The 20618-nt window shown below is 38.1% G+C and overlaps 1 protein-coding gene across 2 annotated transcripts in view; it reads left to right on the forward strand.

Annotated features, from left to right (window-relative positions):
• Positions 1 to 20618, forward strand: part of LOC127988498 (SLAM family member 5) — a 59964-nt gene that overhangs the window by 32839 nt on the left and 6507 nt on the right. The window contains exons 1-3 of one of the 2 annotated variants that reach the window (XM_052591292.1): positions 18050 to 18266; positions 18668 to 18985; positions 19197 to 19514. In XM_052591292.1, coding sequence (XP_052447252.1) covers positions 18218 to 18266; positions 18668 to 18985; positions 19197 to 19514 — 685 coding nt within the window. In that variant the 5' untranslated portion in view covers positions 18050 to 18217. Of the gene's footprint in view, positions 1 to 18049; positions 18267 to 18667; positions 18986 to 19196; positions 19515 to 20618 lie in introns of those variants that run through there. The other variant, XM_052591293.1, reaches the window with a different exon arrangement.

Here is a 20618-nt window from a genome sequence, read left to right on the forward strand (position 1 = left end):
AAATTGTTTGTGTGCTGCTGCGCATCCCTGTGTGTGTAATAAGACAAGTGCACGCATGTTGTGCACTTCCCTATTAGAGCATATTAATAACACGCTCTTTAAATAACAAAGAAAAAACATTGTGCCACACTTCAGACCAGGTTTTTGTTGGTCAGTGGTGCAGTCTAGTTTCAGTTCCTTAATATAGCAATGCAGTAACAATGTGCCTGAACACAGCTCTTTTTTTAGAGCAGCATGCCCATGGGCACACAGATGGGTGCAAATGTGTTACGTCCTGTGGACGTATTTGGGGATTGTGCGCTCTTGGGAGAGTGACTTCACCTACTGGGCAAGTTCGGCATTGCATGTTTTCTTCTCTTGCTCTTTCTGTCTCTCTCTCCACTATAGATCGCTAATTGGATTCCAGCTGATGTCCATCATTCATCAGTACTGAGTGAATGCTACAGAGATCCAAGGTGTATAAGATGGCAAAGAAATAATGCTGAAGGACTGACGGCTACGCGCTCACTCTTTGTCCTGATCCAGATTGGTGTTATTTGGTGTATCTCAGTGGGACCAAGTGTGGTCTTTATTACCTCTTAACTTTGTGAATGAACTTGTCAATTACAAACTATGAGAGAGTGTGTGAACATTATGGTGGGTGTGTTTATGATTCTTTTGTGTTATTTTCTAATTTATGTAAATACCTTTGTTTGTCTTTGTTAGGAAGCGGTAGGGAGAGGGTGCCATTTGTTTTGAATATATAATATTGCTTATGTTTATGGTAGACAGGGAGATAGGTAAGACTCTGTCATTTATTTTCTTTCTTTTTAGTTAAGGTTATTTAGAGTTTCTGTGTTTAGCTAGAGGGTTTTTTGTTTGTTATGTTGGCCTGGCCCTCTCCTGAAGATTTGCTTCCTCTTGTTATTAATAAATTAAGTTATTTGCTTAATTTAGTGTCTGTGCTTTTCTGGATCAGGGGATTGATGTGACCGTCAGACTTTTTATTTATTTACATTTTGTTACGACGTCATTTAACCCCTAGACTAACAGTGAGGTTCGTAACAAGTGGGGGCTCGTCTTTTTTTTTTTTGAGCAGTGAGTTCGTTTATTTTTCGGATCGCAAATTGGAAGTTTTGCTCTGTTTGTCCAAGACTGAAGTCTGTTTGTACGATCGTGATTCGATGGGTCGCGGTTTGTGTATGGTGAGTTTTTCTCTCTTCCTCTAACTTTTTGACTGTTTTCATTTGTGGGTGGGAAAGGAGTAAATAAGGGAAACGTAGAAATAATGGAATTCGATTTAACAGCGTTTACTCTCATGCCCACGATCGAAGTCTTCAATAAATGTAGAAAAAAAGATTTGGTTTTAATTGCGGAATTCTTCAATATTCAGATTGAGAGGGAGGCCACTAAACGAGTGCTTAAACAAGATCTTGAGGAGAAATTGACAACTGCAGGTATTTTACCTAGACAATCTGGTGATGAGGATGAGTTGGCAGTGGATCCTAAAGAGGCAAGTCCAAATTTTGATTCTGGGCCTCAGGACCCAAAGATTGCTTTAAAATTGAAAGAGATGGATCTTTTAATTAAGAAGCAAGAATGCGAGGCGGAGATGATTAGGTTTCGTATATTAGAAAAACAGGCGGAAAGAGATATTGAGATCCGTAAATTGGATTTGGAATCTGAGCGGTTGGCCCAAAGGCCAATTCCAGTTCCACGTATTCGGGGTAGTTCCATATCCTCACCTGTAAATAGCACTGTAACTGAAGATTTTTCTAGATCTACTGCGAGTGATTCATTTGACGTTAGTAGGTATATTAGACTGGTACCTCCATTTAGGGAGGCTGAAGTCGATTCTTACTTTGTCGCGTTTGAGAGAATTGCTAGTAAACTAAAATGGCCAAAAGAGATGTGGGCTTTGTTGTTGCAATGCAGTCTAACAGGGAAAGCTCAAGAGGTTTGCTCGGCCTTACCTATTGAAGGTTCCCTTGAATGTGAAACCGTAAAATCTGCTGTTTTGCGGGCATATGAGTTGGTCCCAGAGGCTTATCGGCAGAAGTTTCGGGGGCATATGAAAACAGTCAAACAAACTTTTGTTGAATTTGTGAGAGAAAAGAAAGTGCTTTTCGAAAAGTGGTGTCTCTCTAGCAAGGTTACATCCTTGGAGGAAATACAGGAGTTAATCTTGTTAGAAGAGTTTAAAAATTGCGTTCCGGCTAACATTGTTGTATATTTAAATGAACAGAAGGTCACTTCTCTAGCTGATGCTGCAGTTTTGGCAGACGAATTTGTGCTGACACACAAGAATGTTTTTTCTTTGGGTGCAACTGTCAAAATGCAGGTGGAAAATTCGGTGCAGCGTGTTGCACGTCCATTTAAAAATGAAATGACTCGCAAATCAAATGGGGGTGCTGACAAGCGAGTTTGTTTCTTTTGCCTCGATTCAAATCATCTGATTGCGGATTGTAGAGCATGGAAGCAGAAGAGTGGTGCTTCTAAGACTAAAAATGTTGCACTTGTTGATTCCGTACAATCTAACACAGATAAAGAGATGTATCAGCCTTTTTTGTTTAGGGGTACAGTCTCGTTATGGTGTGATTCGGAGTTTAAGCCTGTAACAATTCTGCGTGATACGGGGGCAGCTCAATCGTTTATATCTGCAGGAATCTTGCCGTTTTCCGACACTACTTTTACTGGTCAGGAAGTATTGGTACGTGGAATTGAGATGCGTTGTGTGAATGTACCACTTCATATTGCATACTTGAAATCTGATATTGTTAGTGGGGTAGTCAACTTGGCTGTGCGTGAACAGTTACCAGTAGAGGGTGTTGACTTGATTTTGGGGAATGATCTTGCAGGTGGCATAGTTTTCCCTACACCTATTGTGACCCGCATGCCTAATACTTCCCAAAACGATGATTTAGCTGAGAAGTTTCCGTCTGTGTTCCCCTCTTGTGTGGTTACTCGTGCTCAAGCACAGAAGTTTAAGGAAATAGTAGATCTGTCAACCTCTTTTATAGCTAATGACGTGCCTAAGACTGTGGAATGTGCTCTGTTTATACCACCAGACTCTGATGTTGATGTACCTTCTGGGAGGGAGGAGGGTGAAATGGAGACTTCCTTGAAGGTGGGGAGAGACTCTTTAGCTGTTGCACAGAGAGCAGACCCTTCTTTGGCCAAGTGCATAAAGGCTGTTGAGAATAGTGTCCATGATTCTAATTCAGGGGTGGTTTACTTTTGGGAGGAGGGCTTGCTGATGCGCAGATGGAAACCACCGAAGGAAGAGCTTGGCTGGCAGGAGGTGCAGCAAATAGTTTTGCCATCTATTTATCGGCAACAGGTTCTGAAACTTGCCCATGAGAATTTTCTTTCTGGACATGTTGGTATAACTAAAACCTATTACCGCATTTCTAGATACTTTTTCTGGCCTGGACTTAAGAACTCTGTTTCTAAATACTGTAACTCATGCCATGTCTGTCAGATGGCAAGCAAGCCGAATCAGAAAATTCCTCCCGCACCCCTTTGTCCGATTCCTGTTGTAGATGATCCATTTGACCGACTGATTATTGACTGTGTCGGACCACTGCCAAAAGGGAAAGCAGGACATCAGTATATCTTCACAATAATGTGTGCGACCACCCGTTTTGTTGAAGCAATTCCATTACGTACATTGAGGGCTAAGGTGGTGGTAAAAGAGCTTCTTAAGTTCTGTACTACGTTTGGATTACCAAGGATTATACAGAGTGATCAGGGCTCAAATTTTACCTCCAAGGTTTTCAGGCAGGCTTTAGAGATGCTGGGTATTGGCCACCAAATGTCTAGTGCCTATCATCCCGAATCCCAGGGGGCCTTGGAAAGGTTTCACCAAACCCTCAAAGCGATGTTGCGAAGTTATTGTATCGAGACTGGTAGAGACTGGGCTGAGGGTCTTCCTTATTTGATGTTTGCAACCAGAGAGACTGTACAGGAGTCTCTTGGTTTCAGCCCTGCTGAACTTGTGTTTGGGCACACTATGCGGGGTCCGTTAAAATTACTAAGTGATCAGTTGTTAAGCCAGCCATCTAGACCTGTGCCTGTTGATGAGTATGTTACCTCCATCCGTGAAAAGCTAGGTAAAGCACGAGACCTGGCTAAGTTACATCTGTCTGAAACTCAGTTGAAAATGAAAGAACGGTTTGATGTAAAAAGTGTAAAACGAGACTTTTCACCTGGTGATCAGGTTTTAGTTTTGCTGCCAATGCCTGGGTCGATTCTACATGCCAAATTTGCTGGTCCGAATTTGATTGAAAGGAGGTTGAATGAGACCAACTATGTTGTTGCTACACCGGACCGAAAGTGCAAGAATCGTGTATGTCATGTGAATCGCCTTAAAGCTTATGTGAGTAGAACATCATCTGATAACAATAGCAAGCAGGTTGATTCTCTCTTAACTTGTGCTGCTGCTACTGTGAGTGTAATCGCTACGACCTCTATGGACGAGGATGAACTGCAAAGCGGAGGCTTTCCTATTTCTCGCCTTCAGAATTCTGCTATATTACAAGATCCCTCTTGTTTTCTTTCACATCTGACTGCAGAACAGTCTCATGACTTGTTGGAGTTGTTGAGTACTTTTTCAATCTTGTTTAGTGATGTCCCCGGTAGAACATCTGTCTGTGCTCATGACATTGATGTGGGGAATGCCAAACCAATAAAACAACACCCTTACAGACTAAATCCACGAAAGCGGGAAGCTATAAAGGTAGAAGTTGACTACCTGTTAAAACATGGTATGGCCGTGCCCAGTCAGAGCCCATGGAGCTCTCCCTGCTTGCTGGTACCTAAACCAGATTCAACCTTTCGATTTTGCACGGATTACCGTAAAGTCAATGATGTAACAAAGCCTGACTCCTTTCCTCTTCCTAGAATTGAAGACTGCGTGGATAAAGTTGGTTCAGCTAAATATGTTACTAAGTTGGACTTATTGAAGGGATATTGGCAGGTGCCCCTCACTAAACGAGCCTCTGAGATATCTGCATTTGTAACCCCTGATAGCTTTCTACAATACACCGTTTTAGCCTTTGGGATGAGAAATGCACCTGCTACATTTCAGAGGATGATGCACCAAGTTCTTTCGGGAGTCTCAAATTGTGAAGTGTACCTAGATGACATTGTGATTCATTCAGATGATTGGGTACAACACTTAGAAACTCTCAGAGAAGTTTGTAGTCGTTTAAGGACTGCTTCACTGACACTAAATCTGGCAAAGTGTGAATTTGCTAAAGGTACAATTACCTATTTGGGTAAGCAAGTTGGTCAGGGACTTGTAAAACCAATTGATGCTAAAATAGCAGCTATTCTTCAGTTCCCTGTTCCATCTAATAAACGTGAACTAAGACGTTTTCTGGGGATGAGTGGTTACTATCGAGCTTTTTGTTCAAATTTTTCCACCTTGGTCTGTCCACTCACAGATCTCCTCAGTATAAAACGAGAGTTTGTGTGGTCTACCGAATGTCAACTTGCTTTTGAAGCAGCAAAGGATCTCCTTTGTCAGGCTCCTGTTCTCTCTGCACCTGATTTTACAAGGACTTTCAAATTACAGGTGGATGCGAGTGACAATGGTGCTGGAGCTGTATTGTTACAGGAGGATCAAGCTTGTGTTGAACATCCTGTCTCCTATTTTTCTAAAAAGTTCATTGGAGCTCAACGGAATTATAGTGTAATTGAAAAAGAGGCCCTTGCACTGTTGTTAGCTCTCAAGCATTTTGATGTGTACCTGGGTAGTAGTATTAGTCCTATTGTGGTATATACTGATCATAATCCCCTGGTGTTCCTCTCTCGTATGTCAGGTGCTAATCAACGGTTGTTACGGTGGTCTCTTACTCTACAAGAGTACAGCTTAGATATTCGTCACAAGAAGGGGGTGGAGAATGTTATGGAAGATGCCCTTTCAAGAAGTTAAGAGTGGTACCCGATTAATGTATCCACCATCTAGGAGATGTATGGGTTGACATCTTTATTTTGTTTCTTATTTTTATTTTATTTATTTTTGCATTCTTAGTGGTGGGGGTGTTACGTCCTGTGGACGTATTTGGGGATTGTGCGCTCTTGGGAGAGTGACTTCACCTACTGGGCAAGTTCGGCATTGCATGTTTTCTTCTCTTGCTCTTTCTGTCTCTCTCTCCACTATAGATCGCTAATTGGATTCCAGCTGATGTCCATCATTCATCAGTACTGAGTGAATGCTACAGAGATCCAAGGTGTATAAGATGGCAAAGAAATAATGCTGAAGGACTGACGGCTACGCGCTCACTCTTTGTCCTGATCCAGATTGGTGTTATTTGGTGTATCTCAGTGGGACCAAGTGTGGTCTTTATTACCTCTTAACTTTGTGAATGAACTTGTCAATTACAAACTATGAGAGAGTGTGTGAACGTTATGGTGGGTGTGTTTATGATTCTTTTGTGTTATTTTCTAATTTATGTAAATACCTTTGTTTGTCTTTGTTAGGAAGCGGTAGGGAGAGGGTGCCATTTGTTTTGAATATATAATATTGCTTATGTTTATGGTAGACAGGGAGATAGGTAAGACTCTGTCATTTATTTTCTTTCTTTTTAGTTAAGGTTATTTAGAGTTTCTGTGTTTAGCTAGAGGGTTTTTTGTTTGTTATGTTGGCCTGGCCCTCTCCTGAAGATTTGCTTCCTCTTGTTATTAATAAATTAAGTTATTTGCTTAATTTAGTGTCTGTGCTTTTCTGGATCAGGGGATTGATGTGACCGTCAGACTTTTTATTTATTTACATTTTGTTACGACGTCATTTAACCCCTAGACTAACAGTGAGGTTCGTAACAAATGTATTTTCTATTTAAACAACGTGGCGCAGGACGGAAAAATGAGAACTGCGTCGAGCTGAAACTAGCAAAAACACTTGCGGTGCACCTTGCGCCAGGTGTATGGTAGGACCCTAAAATGTGTTTTCATTTCAATATTTATGGTTGTCTTTAAATGCAAGATATTTAAAGTGTACCAGAAGTATACTTGCAATAATTCCACTTATACTTAAGTATGTTCATCAGCACTACTAAGTGCATTAAGCACAACATTTTAAATTGTTCCAATTTAGCAGACTTGAAGTATACCAGATTAGTATACTAAAAGTACATGGGTATTTTTATTAAGTACATAAATATGTAAATGTGTTTGTAGTATACTTAGCATTAAATAAATGTATTTAAAATACATCTTAGTATATTTATTTTTCACTAGGGACATACCATCAGAATGTAAGTTGACTAGCTACACCTCACTGACAATGAGTTCTGGATATTTCATTTTCTCCCTCATCATCCAGCTCTTTGACACAAAATAAGATAAATAATACATTTTCAGCAGTAAAAAAACTGGTTTCTTCTCCATTTCGCCCAAAATGTCACTTATGCCCTTCTGGTTCTCACCCCTTGATTTACAAAATGAACAAATCACTCTTGGACACATTTTGTCATGACAATCTTGCATTAATTCAAATGAAAATGTATCAAATGAACAATTTACTATTAGGCATATTTTGTTATGACAATCCCACAACAATGACAATGACCTGAACACACGATGAAACATGAAGGACACTCTGGAAGCTTCTGATTGTTCAGGAGATTATTGAGGGCCTTTTCTTTGTCCTCTTTCTCCATTATAAGGAAAAGAGGCTCTTCCACTGACTCCTGAGCAGATTTCTGTTGTAATGGAGCCATTTCACAACTTCTGTCTGAGATTACTGGGATCTCCTTCATTACAGAATATTAAAGGAAAATGTAACTTTAATATGCGTTATTATTATTTATAACTTCTTATATGCATATGTGTGTGTGTGTGTGTTTGTGTGTGTGTGTGTATATATATATATACACACACATATAATTTTTGTAATATATTTTGTAATTGTAATTTTGCCCACTTACGAAGAAATGAAGGGTCTGTGATTTTGATGGTTTATTTTAATGGATAGAGACAGAATATCAATAATAAATTAATATCAAATTTATTTGCATTTCAGTGAGTGAAATAAGTATTTGATCCCCTACCAACCAGCAAGAATTCTGGCTCCCACAGATTGGTAATGTGTGGAACACAGATTAGTCATGTCACTTTAAGAAATTACTTCTAATATTAGCTTGTTAGGTGAATAAGACACCTGTCCACACAATCTGTATCTTCCATTCCAGCCTCTCCCTCCACCATGGGCAAGACCAAAGAGCTGTCAAAGGATGTAAGAGACAAGATTGTAGATCTGCACAAGGCTTGAATGGGCTACAAGACCATCAGCAAGCAAGGCTTGGAAGAAAGTGTTGTGGTTAGATCCAACACTACTATTATCACAAACTAAATTGGTTAATATTTCTATTTTATTGTTGTTCATTTCTTCTCTCATAAGCCTGTCACTGCTGTGGTTTTACTGAAGCTGTGATCTAAACCTCTACATGGTTTCCTGCTCTCATGGCTTATATTGCTGTTAGTGTTGTTGTCTATTGTGTAATGAGTGATGATTGTCAAAGAACCAGTTCACCAGACATTTGTTGTAATTGTTATGTGAATTAGTCAAATTGTGATTTGTTTTTAAGTTTGGCTTCTTGGAGGTGCAGTGCCTTTTTGTTTTATTCATTTTCTCCTGGTTTTGTTAAAATAGGAGCAGGGAGAAAGGCTTTTTAATTTTATTTCTTTATTTTTTTACTTGTTTTAGGTTAATTTTATAAAATTAGTGTGGGGATCTACATAGGCAGGCACACAACCTAGTTGCATCACGTTCACACCCAGGATCACATGATGTTTTGAAAAGTCACATGACCAATTAGGAAGTGATAAGTGTCTGCTGGTTGCAAGGCAGATTCTTTTTGTGTTGGTGCTGGACACTGTTGTGCGTGTTGGGCTTCCTTTTCAGTGGTAATTTCTAGAAGTGTGTGTCTACTCTTCATGGAGGACACAGGCTTCTGCATGGAGTTTTAAAATGTGTTGTGATCACCTCATTGTGACCTGAGCTGCTGGGCTGCATCGCAACGGAATGTTCACCTTTGTCTTCATATGTCAATGAGCTGTGGGACAGTTGAGCATACTGAAAAGGACCAGGCCAGCCACTGTTTTCTTGTGATTAATGTGCATTTTTTTATTGTTTTGTTGGTTTGTTTGTGTGATGTGATTTTGCTTCTGGGCCTACCACCCATGTGCCCTACTTGTAGTAGCATTGTTCCTTAAACTTCTGGTGTTATCCATGCTGGTGGTTCTCCTCCCTAACTATGTCTTCTGCTTAGGCTATCCCTGTACAAGGCCGGATCCACACTGATGCTTTGCCCCTTCTTGCCAAGGGACCACATTGTTAGAGACATTGGTTTGGGGTGTCTTTATAACCATAACATGGTGTGAGATTTTTTTGTCGTGGTATCTGAAGATCTTGAATGAGTGGTGCTTGCTGTGTTGCATGCTTCTTCTGGTGCTGGGTTGCTGTCTCCTGTTTCTTTTTGTCTCACCAGGGTCCACCTGAGCAGGGGTTTCGCATTGGCTGATCCGACCTTCCTAGACTGAGGAGAATCCACCAATTGTATAGCAGTATTTAAGAGCCATTTTAATAACTTTTCCACACTTTTTGTACTAAATTGTAATAAATTTGAAATACATTTATATACCTGCCTCTTGTCAACTGTCCCTTTGCGGGGAAAATATAGAGTTAGCTACACTACATTAAGGGAAGACTTGTGGGTCCTCCTGCCCATCATCAGGGGGTGGCATAGTCAAACCATAAAGATTTACTCCTTGACGGGTACCACATTAGTTAGTTTGTTTTGGCATTGCCCCGTCTCAAAGTTGCATTTTAAAAGTGTCTGTTGTTGTAAAGCCTTGGGAGTGAAAGCAGGACTCCAGGGATCTTTTAAATGGGACTCCTCATTGTTACATGTATTTTCTTTCTTTCTGAGTAGAAGCAAATTTGAGCAAATTTTGGTTTTAAAAGGCCCCAGTTTAAAAATTATATAAAACCCGAAATTATATGAGTGGCTGAATCTCTTCAGTCTATTGAAACAAAACATGATATGCTTCATTAGCACCACAAAAACTGGCAGATAATATTTGGACTGACCTGCACAAAAATGATTAAACAGATGTTTCTGAAGAATTTTAATTTGGTTTGTTTTAGTTGTATAGGTTATGTTAGAACTTGTTTGGAACAACTTGGGGACAGTAAATTATGACAATTTTAATCTTTGGGTGAACTTCCACTATTAGGATTACAGTATTATATTCAGATCTACTTTCACACAAGTTTGCAGCACTGAGCACTGTGTCTTGCTCAGTTCGCAATCCCTTTTTGTAAAATTTCACAAGACCTCCTAAGATGTTATGCCTGTTTACACACTTTGCATAGACCTTGCAATGGTTTCTGTATTCTGCAGCATTAAAACACAAAAGTGGGGACTCACAAGGGCTTAAGGTGCCATTTAAGACAAGGCCTTACATCTATGTATTCATACCTTACAAATAAAAAACTGAATTTAAAAAGCCTGGCAGCGAAAAAAAACAACAACAAAAAAACATTCTGGCCTCAATAAGACCAGTTTTTTTATGCTATGAAAGCATGGCACCAACCGGGAAAAATGGGAGAATATGGGACAGAGGCATAGGAACCAGAGGTTAAAACCCTTTGAAGTCGATTAACGCATATATGCGTTTTGAGTCATTTTCTCTGGATAACCCCGAAAAAAACTTACACTCTCAGTTTTAATCGTACAGATAAGAACAATACATCAATAGAATCTGTAAAGGGTCTACTTTTTTTGGATACAGACATAATAACAAAACACCTTAGTGCACTTATAAAATAAAGATAACAAACAAGGTGCGCTGTCTACAGCCTTTGTGTGCGCTGATCTTCATTTACAAACACGTCATTAAAATGAACTGTAACTCCGTGAATACTCAACAAAGAGACATGAGAGAGATATCTATAGAAAGCCTGAAATGTCTACTTTTAAACTAAACAAGAGCTGCCGAAAACAAATATTCTGAGATAAAGTAATCCATATGAAAACAACGCGATGTCTATTTTTCATGTCTCCCTTCATTATATCTAATCAATCACCTTTATTTATATAGTGCTTTAAACAAAATACATTGCGCCAAAGCACTGAACAACATTCATTTGGAAAACAGTGTCTCAATAATGCAAAATGATAGTTAAAGGCAGTTCATCATTGAATTCAGTTATGTCATCTCTGTTCAGTTGAAATAGTGTCTGTTTTAATTTGCAATCAAGTCAATGATATCGCTGTAGATGAAGTGACCCCAACTAAGCAAGCCAGAGGCGACAGCGGCAAGGAACCGAAACTCCATCGGTGACAGAATGGAGAAAAAAACCTTGGGAGAAACCAGGCTCAGTTGGGGGGTCAGTTCTCCTCTGACCAGACGAAACCAGTAGTTCAATTCCAGGCTGCAGCAAAGTCAGATTGTGCAGAAGAATCATCTGTTTCCTGTGGTCTTGTCCTGGTGCTCCTCTGAGACAAGGTCTTTACAGGGGATCTGTATCTGGGGCTCTAGTTGTCCTGGTCTCCGATGTCTTTCAGGGCAGTAGAGGTCCTTTCTAGGTGACCACGCCCCGCGCTTAACGCGCTATTCAGATTCAAACTGAAGCGCGCTGCTTGAATACGCCCACACAGAAGAAAAAGCAGCCAGACTGTTCAAGTTTTTATTTTATTTTACTGTTTGCTTCGCGATGAGAGGAATAAGACATAAATCACTACAAAAAGATGTGATGTGGTTGAGGATTTGAGAAATGGATTTCCTCAGAAAAAAGAATGAAGCACTTTATTCAGCAGAGATCATAAACATGAGTAAGTCTCTTTTTATTTATTTGTGTGGTGAAACGCAAATTGTTGTTGCGGTCCTTTTCTACCACGCCCCCCCTCGGGTAATATTTGCGAGGGAGCAGGTATATAAGGTGAGCGGTTCGGTAAAACGAGTATTGCGTCATATCTGGCGATCTCATTTCCGGCGTCTCGTTGTGTTGCACGAGAGGGTATGTATTAGGGGTGCTCCGATCACGATCGGCCGATCGTTAATGCGCATCTCGTCAGTAAAGCCGGTTCTCTAATCAGCTGTTAATTCCATCAGGTGCGTGATTTCACATAGAGCAGCTGTTACTACACAGAGCCGTTGTTAATAGAGAAGATGCGCCAAAAAACCCTGAAAATGAAGTGGATTTGCGCATCTTCTCTATTAACAACGGCTCTGTGTAGTAACAGCTGCTCTATGTGAAATCTAGGGATGTTCCGGTACTAGTCTGGACAAATTCCAAATGGAAGTGATCATCCCTATCCCCTTGAAGTGAGGACTTTGGAGTGAGTGGGGCATGTGCGTGCTATTAAGTAGTCGTTAGGAATGCACTTTGCTAAAGGAGCGACAAAATGTCCTCATTATCTTCAGCTGAGATGTTCCTGTGACAGCGCAGCATGTGTCCGTCAGCAGATGTCGCTGTTTTACTTTTATAAATGTTTATTTTTTTATTTTATTTTTATTGTTGTTAGCATAACCGTTGCAAATAAGCATACATTTAATATTTAAATACGTTTTAAAAATATGCTACACTGTAAAACCCGACCAGTAAACTCAAACCGTTGGAGTAAACAGATTGCATTGATTTAAACCATGTAAGTTTAAAAACTTTGCATTCAAGTAATTAAGCGATTAACTAAGTGCTGATTGAGAATTAGTGATGAACAGCTGCTGTTAACAAACAGAATCACTGAAGAAAAGAGAAACACAAGAACTACTACAACTGACTTCAGACACAGACTTAGATGAAATCAACTGAAATAAAATACATGAAATCTCTCAAGATCTGATGAAACACCCCCACAAACAGCATCAGCAGCTCCACTTATTAATAACCAGACTGACTTTATTTCTGTCAGACGTCTACAGAAGGTCTTATTGAGAATGAACTAAGGTTTAGATGTTGATTTATTGTTTCATTTGAAGTAACCATGTTAGAGATCAGTGTTTGCTTTAGTTGAGCTCTTGACCCTTGATTTCTGTCTTTGTGTTTTCTCTGGCTGGTATAACCACATGTTTCTGAAACCTGTTTGTTGTACCTCAAAAACCCAGAAGACATACCATTAGCATTTTTACTTACCCCATTGATGAAAATTATCAATTAAAAATCAATTGAAATTAGCAATTATTAAAATGATCTGAGTCTAACTTCTGTTGAAATGTGTGTTTAATTAGTTAGATAATGTAGTAAAAGTGATGCTATGTAATTCTGTGATAATTATTTAATATAAAAGACTTTCTAAACAGTGTGGTCTTCTACAGTGTCAAGCAGTCACACACAGACATCAATAATCAGAATATGAACCTCAACAATGGTGACCATAATTACAATAAAATGCAGCGGAGCATGCTGAGAGCCATATATTAGTTTTGTACTATAATAATACCCAGCATGCATTGCTATTTTTGTGTGTGTGTGTGTGTGTCACCATTGTTGAGGTTCATATTCTGATTATTGATGTCTGTGTGTGACTAATTACTGCCATGGAAAAAAGATGAATGTGCATAAAGTGTTCAGTATTATTTTTGTAAACTGATTTCGATGAAACTACAGGCTCTTTAAACATATTCCATTATAATTAAGTAAACTAATTATGCATCAGGTACCTTGTCAGTTTTTGGACTTTAACCAGCTCCATAATTGACAGTTGTCATCACCAGAAAGCTGCATAACAACCAATATCTGTTAAGATTTTTTTCTGGGCTTTTGAGTTATAACAAACATGTTTTAGAAACACACGGTTATAACAGCCAGAGAAAAGACAATGACAGAAGTCAAGGGTCAAGAGCTCAACTAAAGCAAACACTGATCTCTAACATGGTTACTTCAAATGAAACAATAAATCAACATCTAAACCTTAGTTCATTCTCAATAAGATCTTCTGTAGACGTCTGACAGAAATAAAGTCAGTCTGGTTATTAATAAGTGGAGCTGCTGATGCTGTTTGTGGGGTTGTTTAATCAGATCTTGAGAGATTTCATGTATTTTATTTCAGTTGATTTCATCTAAGTCTGTGTCTGAAGTCAGTTGTAGTAGTTCTTGTGTTTCTCTTTTCTTCAGTGATTCTGTTTGTTAGCAGCAGCTGTTCATCACTAATTATCAATCAACACTTAGTTAATCACTTAATTACTTAATCGCAAAGTCTTAAAACTTACAGGGTTTAAATCAAGGCAATCTGTTTACTCCAACGGTTTGAGTTAAGTTATATGTCGGGTTTTACAGTGTATATAATATATAAAAACGAATATATTTAAAACTTTTTAAAACATTAAATGTATATTGTTTTTATGTCGATGTCCATCAGTGAATCTGCTGTCACGGGAACATCTTAGCGGAAGATAATGAGGAAATTATGTCGCTCCTTTTGCAAAGTTCATTCCTAACGACTACTTAATGGCACGCACATGCCATACTCACTCCAAAGTCCCCGCTCCAAGGGGATAGGGATGATCACTTCCAAATTTAATTAGCCCGGGTACCGTTTGGTACCGGTACTAGTACCGGAACATCCCTAGTGAAATCACGCACCTGATGGAATTAACAGCTGATTAGAGAACCGGCTTTACTGACGAGATGCGCATAACGATCGGCCGATCGTGATCGGAGCACCCCTAGTATGTATGGGTGTTTTCTCCGAGGTTTTCCGTGTGGTAGACGCTAAAAGTTCTTTTATGTTTGTTGTCTGCTAACAGTAACTTCGTTTGAGCTGGCGTTCGGGTGAGTGCATGTTGCACCCATAGACTAACAACCGTTGCTTTGCCGTTGCGCTCCGCTGGACGTGCGAACTCCATGTGACGTCTTTGTGGTTGAATTCTGCTGTTGGAATGTGATCGAACAGAGGGGTGGCTGCTGTATGGATGTGTTTTGCACGATTTGGTATGTATAACCTCCTATTTCCCTTTCTGTCCTCATGAAGGTAAATGGGGCTATAATTTGTTTGTGTTTTAGGAAGTGAAATCATTTTTGTGAGGTGGGCTTGTTTCAATCCCAGTTACAACTTGATTTCAGCATGGCTGGCACCTTCAACACTGCCGTTTTGCTTTAATTCTGTTTTGTTTAATGATTTGGGTTGTATGTATTGATGTTGTGTAAGCCTTTTTCCCTGTTCTTTTGTGTTTTCATTTTTGTTCTTTTTTTCTCTTCTGTTGTTAATATTCATTTTGCTTTTGTTAAATGCATGCTGTGCACCTGTTAGCATTGCATTTGCTAATGCTCGTTTGGTCTTGTGTTTGATGTACATCTGTGTTTTTTTTTTTTGTTTATTTTGGTTGCATTTATTCTTGTTTTATATTTTTGTAACGTCGGCTTGGTATTTCATAATTTGTCCTGTTATTTCTTTTGTTGATGTAACTTTTTCTTTTTTTTTGTACTGGAGCTGGGGCCTGGAGAGGGCAGGCTGACCCTTCCCGTGTGGTTATCTCACTGTTCACTAGAGTGGTGTGGAGTTGCCGTGAATTCTTTGGAGGGTGAGTGGTTTGAGGCGCGTGTGTGTGTGGGTGGTTATCATTATTACTATTACGGGCATTCTTGAAGCCCGGTGTCCAGCCTGCCACCTTAGTAGTAAGCCCCAGCTCTTTTGTTGGGGTGTTTGTTTTCTTCTTTTGTGTGTTTTGCAGCAGGTGGTGCTGCTTGCTGTGTGGAATCTCCTTGTGGTTACGTATGATTCATTGAACGAGACCATCTTGTTTTTTTATTGTTTGTTAAATAAAGATGTACAAGTTTTATACAAGGTACCCATGCCTCTTGGTCATTTTCTGAGATATCGAACCTGTGCCCTTTGGGCTCTTCCCAGAGTTCGTTCTGGGTGGTGTAGTCATTATTTTTTTTTGTAATAATAACTTAAATTAAGAGCTGCCGCGACATCTCTCTACGCCACATTTGTACTAGTTTTCACATAACGTGTAAACATTTTACTAGTTAGACTTTTTCCAAATACTTTTTCCAAACTATAATTCCTGACTAAATGTATAATCAAGTGAAACATTATGAAGTTTCAATAACAATATACAATACTATACCATTCAAAAGCTTGATGTAAATAACATGTGACAAATAGAGATAACTCTAACAAATGTAAAAACAATGCATTTCTTTCCATTTATTCCCCCTAAAAGAACCTGAAAAATATTCTCAGCTCTTTTCAACATTAATAATAATAATGATGATGATGATGATAATAAATGTTGTTGTTTTTTTGTTGTTGTTTTTTTGGTAGAAAATAAGATTGTTAAAAGGATTTCTGAAGGATTGTGTGACTGGAGTAATGATGCCAAAAAAATAGTTTGAAAGTAAGCTTTGATTGTCCCTAATAAACTGTTTAACTGCTCCCCCAAGTGGATATTAAATTATGTTGTGGGATAATTAAATATATTCTTAATATACTACAAACATAAAATTATATAGATTTATTTTATTCTCACATTCTTTCTTGTAAGTCCTCCCTCACAGTGTCATAGCTGAATAAGAGGCTCATTATGCAGCTCATTATGCGGCCCTTTGTCTTCTCAGGTGTAAATCACAATGATATTCATGATAGTTGACGCCTACTCGCATATGACTTTTACCAACAAAAAGTGTCATAGAAAATTTTAATCAATATATTGTTTTCTGTGAATGAGTAAACAAGATGATTTTCACATAATTTAGAAAGAAAAATTCTAGGCTACAAGCAGTTCTCAACAATCCCGGGAACCAATGTTCTGTATGTGTTTTATGGCCTTATTCAAGTGATTTAACATTTTTAGTTTTTCACTAACCATGCATAACATTTCTTTTCTCAAAAATACAATCATGTACATACATGCATTTCACATATTATTATAGCCCAGTTTGTGCTGATTACAGTGATATTAGACTTTACCCATTTAGATATTTATAAGAAACTGAAAAAAGCACAAATATCAGGGCATGACAAAACTTCTCCAGGCCCCAAAAATGCCCTTAGACTCCAGAGGGTTAAGAGGAGCCCTGACCCCAAAAACACCCTCCCCACCAGACTACCACCCACCCACCCACACACACACACACACACACCCAACAGTCTTTATTTTTCACAAAAAAGTTCCAAATATGAAAATGTTTTTTAAATGTCATATATTTTATATGACTGACTAGGATTATTTATAATGTGTGTGTGTATAATCAGGTTGGTATAATATATATATACTGAGTACCAAGAAATGCCAATACATCCACAACTCTCTGCTGTGAACATCTAAAACTTACCTTTCATCCCCATGCATCCCCTCGCTGACATAACCATTGTAAAATGATCCAGTATAACTCTATTCATAGATTTTGTTTTATCATAAATTTAAATGTATTGTACATAATATGAACAACATCTTTAGTACACGGCATGATTGTTAGAATTACATACAACATTTTATTTATTTACTGAAACGAATGGACTATAATTTATTTAGTTTCTAAGCTTTTACATTTATTTAGAAAAAGAAAAAAAGAAAGAAAATTCCCACACTAAGTGCCATGGGCGGGATGCTCACCTGTGTGTAGGTCTGTGGATGCTGATTGGCTGCTGTGGAAGCTGGGCATCAATCAATCTCAGCAAAGCAGAGAGAGAATCAGAAGGCTTTTTATTGTAACATCAACTAATGTACTTTTTAACTAATATTTTATTTATATATGGTTGTATAATTTTAAAATTAGTACATGTACTTTTACTGTAATCATATTTCATCAGTGTGTACATGTTTCTGGTTACTAAATGTAAAATTAATTTATATTCATAATTTACTTGTCTGTGATAAGGAAAGCGAAGACTGTAATTGCCGCTACAGGAAGCAGAAAGTTGTTCTTTTAATGTGTCTTTTATTAATTAAACTATTGTTGTTGCTCATTGTCTGCTGTTCCTTGTTTCCAGTTGGACAACATTTCTAACCAATAAACACTTCTTCAGGTCAGATATCAGAGGTTTATAGAGAATGTCTGTGAATATTTAAGTCAAGTCTTTAGAAGTAGTTTGCTTCATTCTTTTGTCAGGAATAAACAGTCCAGATTTAAGAAGTCATGTTCAGTCTGTGAGGGAGGTGCTTATAGAGGATCTTATACTGACTGAGAGTTTCTCGAAACCATTTCCAGATCAGCAGCTCACTCCTCTTCAGCTCTTCTGTCACTTATCATTTAAGACTGTTCTGTCAAATCCTAAAGGAAATGATTGACACGTTTCTGTTCTTCTGTTTGTGCTCATGGAGTCTGGCTGGTAAGTTTGACCATTTTACTATTAGGCTTCAGTTCTGTGTTTATTATCACTTGTCCACATACAGTACAGTATTGTGTTCCTTATCGTTTTCATCATTTATTTTGTAATATATTCAAGATTTATCTGACTTATATACTCAAATTCATTTGTGTTCACGCTGCTGTTCTGAAAGCTGACATTTTGCTATAGCAATACATCAATTTCACATAAAAGTTTTGCTAGAATATATAACATTGATAAAAACCCCAAAGTAAAATTTGTATATGTACATGTCAATGATTGTTTTTTTTTTTTTTTTTTTTTTTTGGTATTATAGCAAGCAACTACATATCAACAATGTATATTTTATTAATGTATGTCAAAAGTCTTTCTCTGAGAAAGTGTTTGTGTTTGTCCTTCAGGAGTGTTTGGTGTTGATGCAGTGCAGTCAGTGTCAGTGACGGAGGGAGATTCTGTCTCTCTAAATGTGACTGATGTACAGACGAATGATGAGATCGAGTGGAGGTTTGGAGGAATCCTCATTGCTGAAATCAACATAAAGAACAAAAAGAGCACATTTTATAATGATAGTGCTGATGAGAGATTGAGAGACAGACTGAAGCTGGATCAGACTGGATCTCTGATCATCACAGACACCAGCACCACAGACTCTGGACGTTATACAGTCACCAGCAGCAGAAGAAATACTCTGCTCAACACATTCAGTCTTTCTGTCTTTGGTGAGTAGAGAATTACTTACCCTGTTTCATAGATATAAATATTTTGACAATAATCACTATCACAGTTACTAAGGATACTCTAATAGAGATCTATAAAATCAGCTTTATCATTTAATGTAGTCATTAACACTTTAATTTCATTTTAAATATAAATGTAACAAATATCACAACTCTCATACTGATTTATTGTCTAACTCCCTAATATTTTCAGCTCATCTGCCTGTTCCTGTCATCACCAGAGACTCTTCACAATGTTCTTCCTCCTCCTCCTCCTCATCATCATCATCATCATCACAGCAGAATTGTTCACTACTGTGTTCAGTGTTCAATGTGAGTGCTGTGACTCTCTCCTGGTACAAAGGAAACAGTTTATTGTCCAGCATCAGTATGTCTGATCTCAGCATCAGTCTCTCTCTACCTCTGGAGGTGGAATATCAGGAGAAAAACAGCTACAGCTGTGTGATCAACAATCCCATCAGAAACCAGACCACACATCTGAACATCAGTGAACATTGTCAGCCATGTCCAGGTACTTCAGAAACGATATTTGCTTAAACTGGGGCCTGTTTCCCTTAAAGCTCACCGTTTAATATTATATATATATATATATATAAAATAAAAAAATGAATAAGAAATAAAATAATGCTGCAAAGTTCTCCATTAAATAAAATACTGTGTCTCAAACCAATATCATATAATAAAATATAATGAAAAATATAAATAAATAACTATGATTACAGTGCAGCATTACCAATCCCAGCTTGTAGGCCTGCTCATAAAAAATAATAATATATATAACTTTTCCAAAGTGTAAAGTGCAGCATCAGCAGTTTCAGTTTTTAGACCTGCTCAGATTTCGTTATATCGTTGGCCCGATCGGAATTAAGAGCAAAGGTCTGTTTAAAGGCCGACTGGAGCTGCGTTTGAATTATGGTCGGCTTTTTCCTAGTTGTAGTGATGTTCACACTCGCGTGATGCCTTTTGAAAACTTTCCGCATACAAAATATTGTATTCGGTCCAAAAAAAAGCCCTGTACCGAAACGGTCCGGTACGAATACACGTACCGTTACACCACTAATATATATATATATATATATATATATATATATATATATATACTGTAAAAAGAAGTTGCATCAATTTAAAAAATAAGGCAACTTATCACAAGCACTTTTTTGAGTAAACTTAACAAACCAACTTAAAATAATAACTTAATATCACAAATTGTCACAACATAAATAGTCATGTTAACCTAAAAATTATCAGAACAAAATATTTTTTGTTTACTGAACACAAGGCCTATTATCTATAAGCATACACAATTTTAAAGTGAAAAAAAGTCAAGTGAAGGAGTTTCAACAGCAAGAGACAAGCCAACACAAGAAGTAACTGGACCAAGATCCCAACTAAACCAAACACTGATCACCACAATGGTGACTTCAAATGAATCAAGTATCAACATTTAAACCTCTGTTAATTCTCAATAAGAGCTTCTCTTGATGTCTGAAAGAAATAAAGTCACAGAACCTTGTAAGGAGGATCTGGAAACAACTATATCGGACATGCAGAAGACATAAAAACATTTTTAAAAAAGACGTCATGAAAACATTCTGTCTCCTCAGTGGATATCTTT

This window comes from Carassius gibelio, chromosome B22 (genome assembly GCF_023724105.1).
Source record: "Carassius gibelio isolate Cgi1373 ecotype wild population from Czech Republic chromosome B22, carGib1.2-hapl.c, whole genome shotgun sequence".
Lineage (NCBI taxonomy): Eukaryota > Metazoa > Chordata > Actinopteri > Cypriniformes > Cyprinidae > Carassius > Carassius gibelio.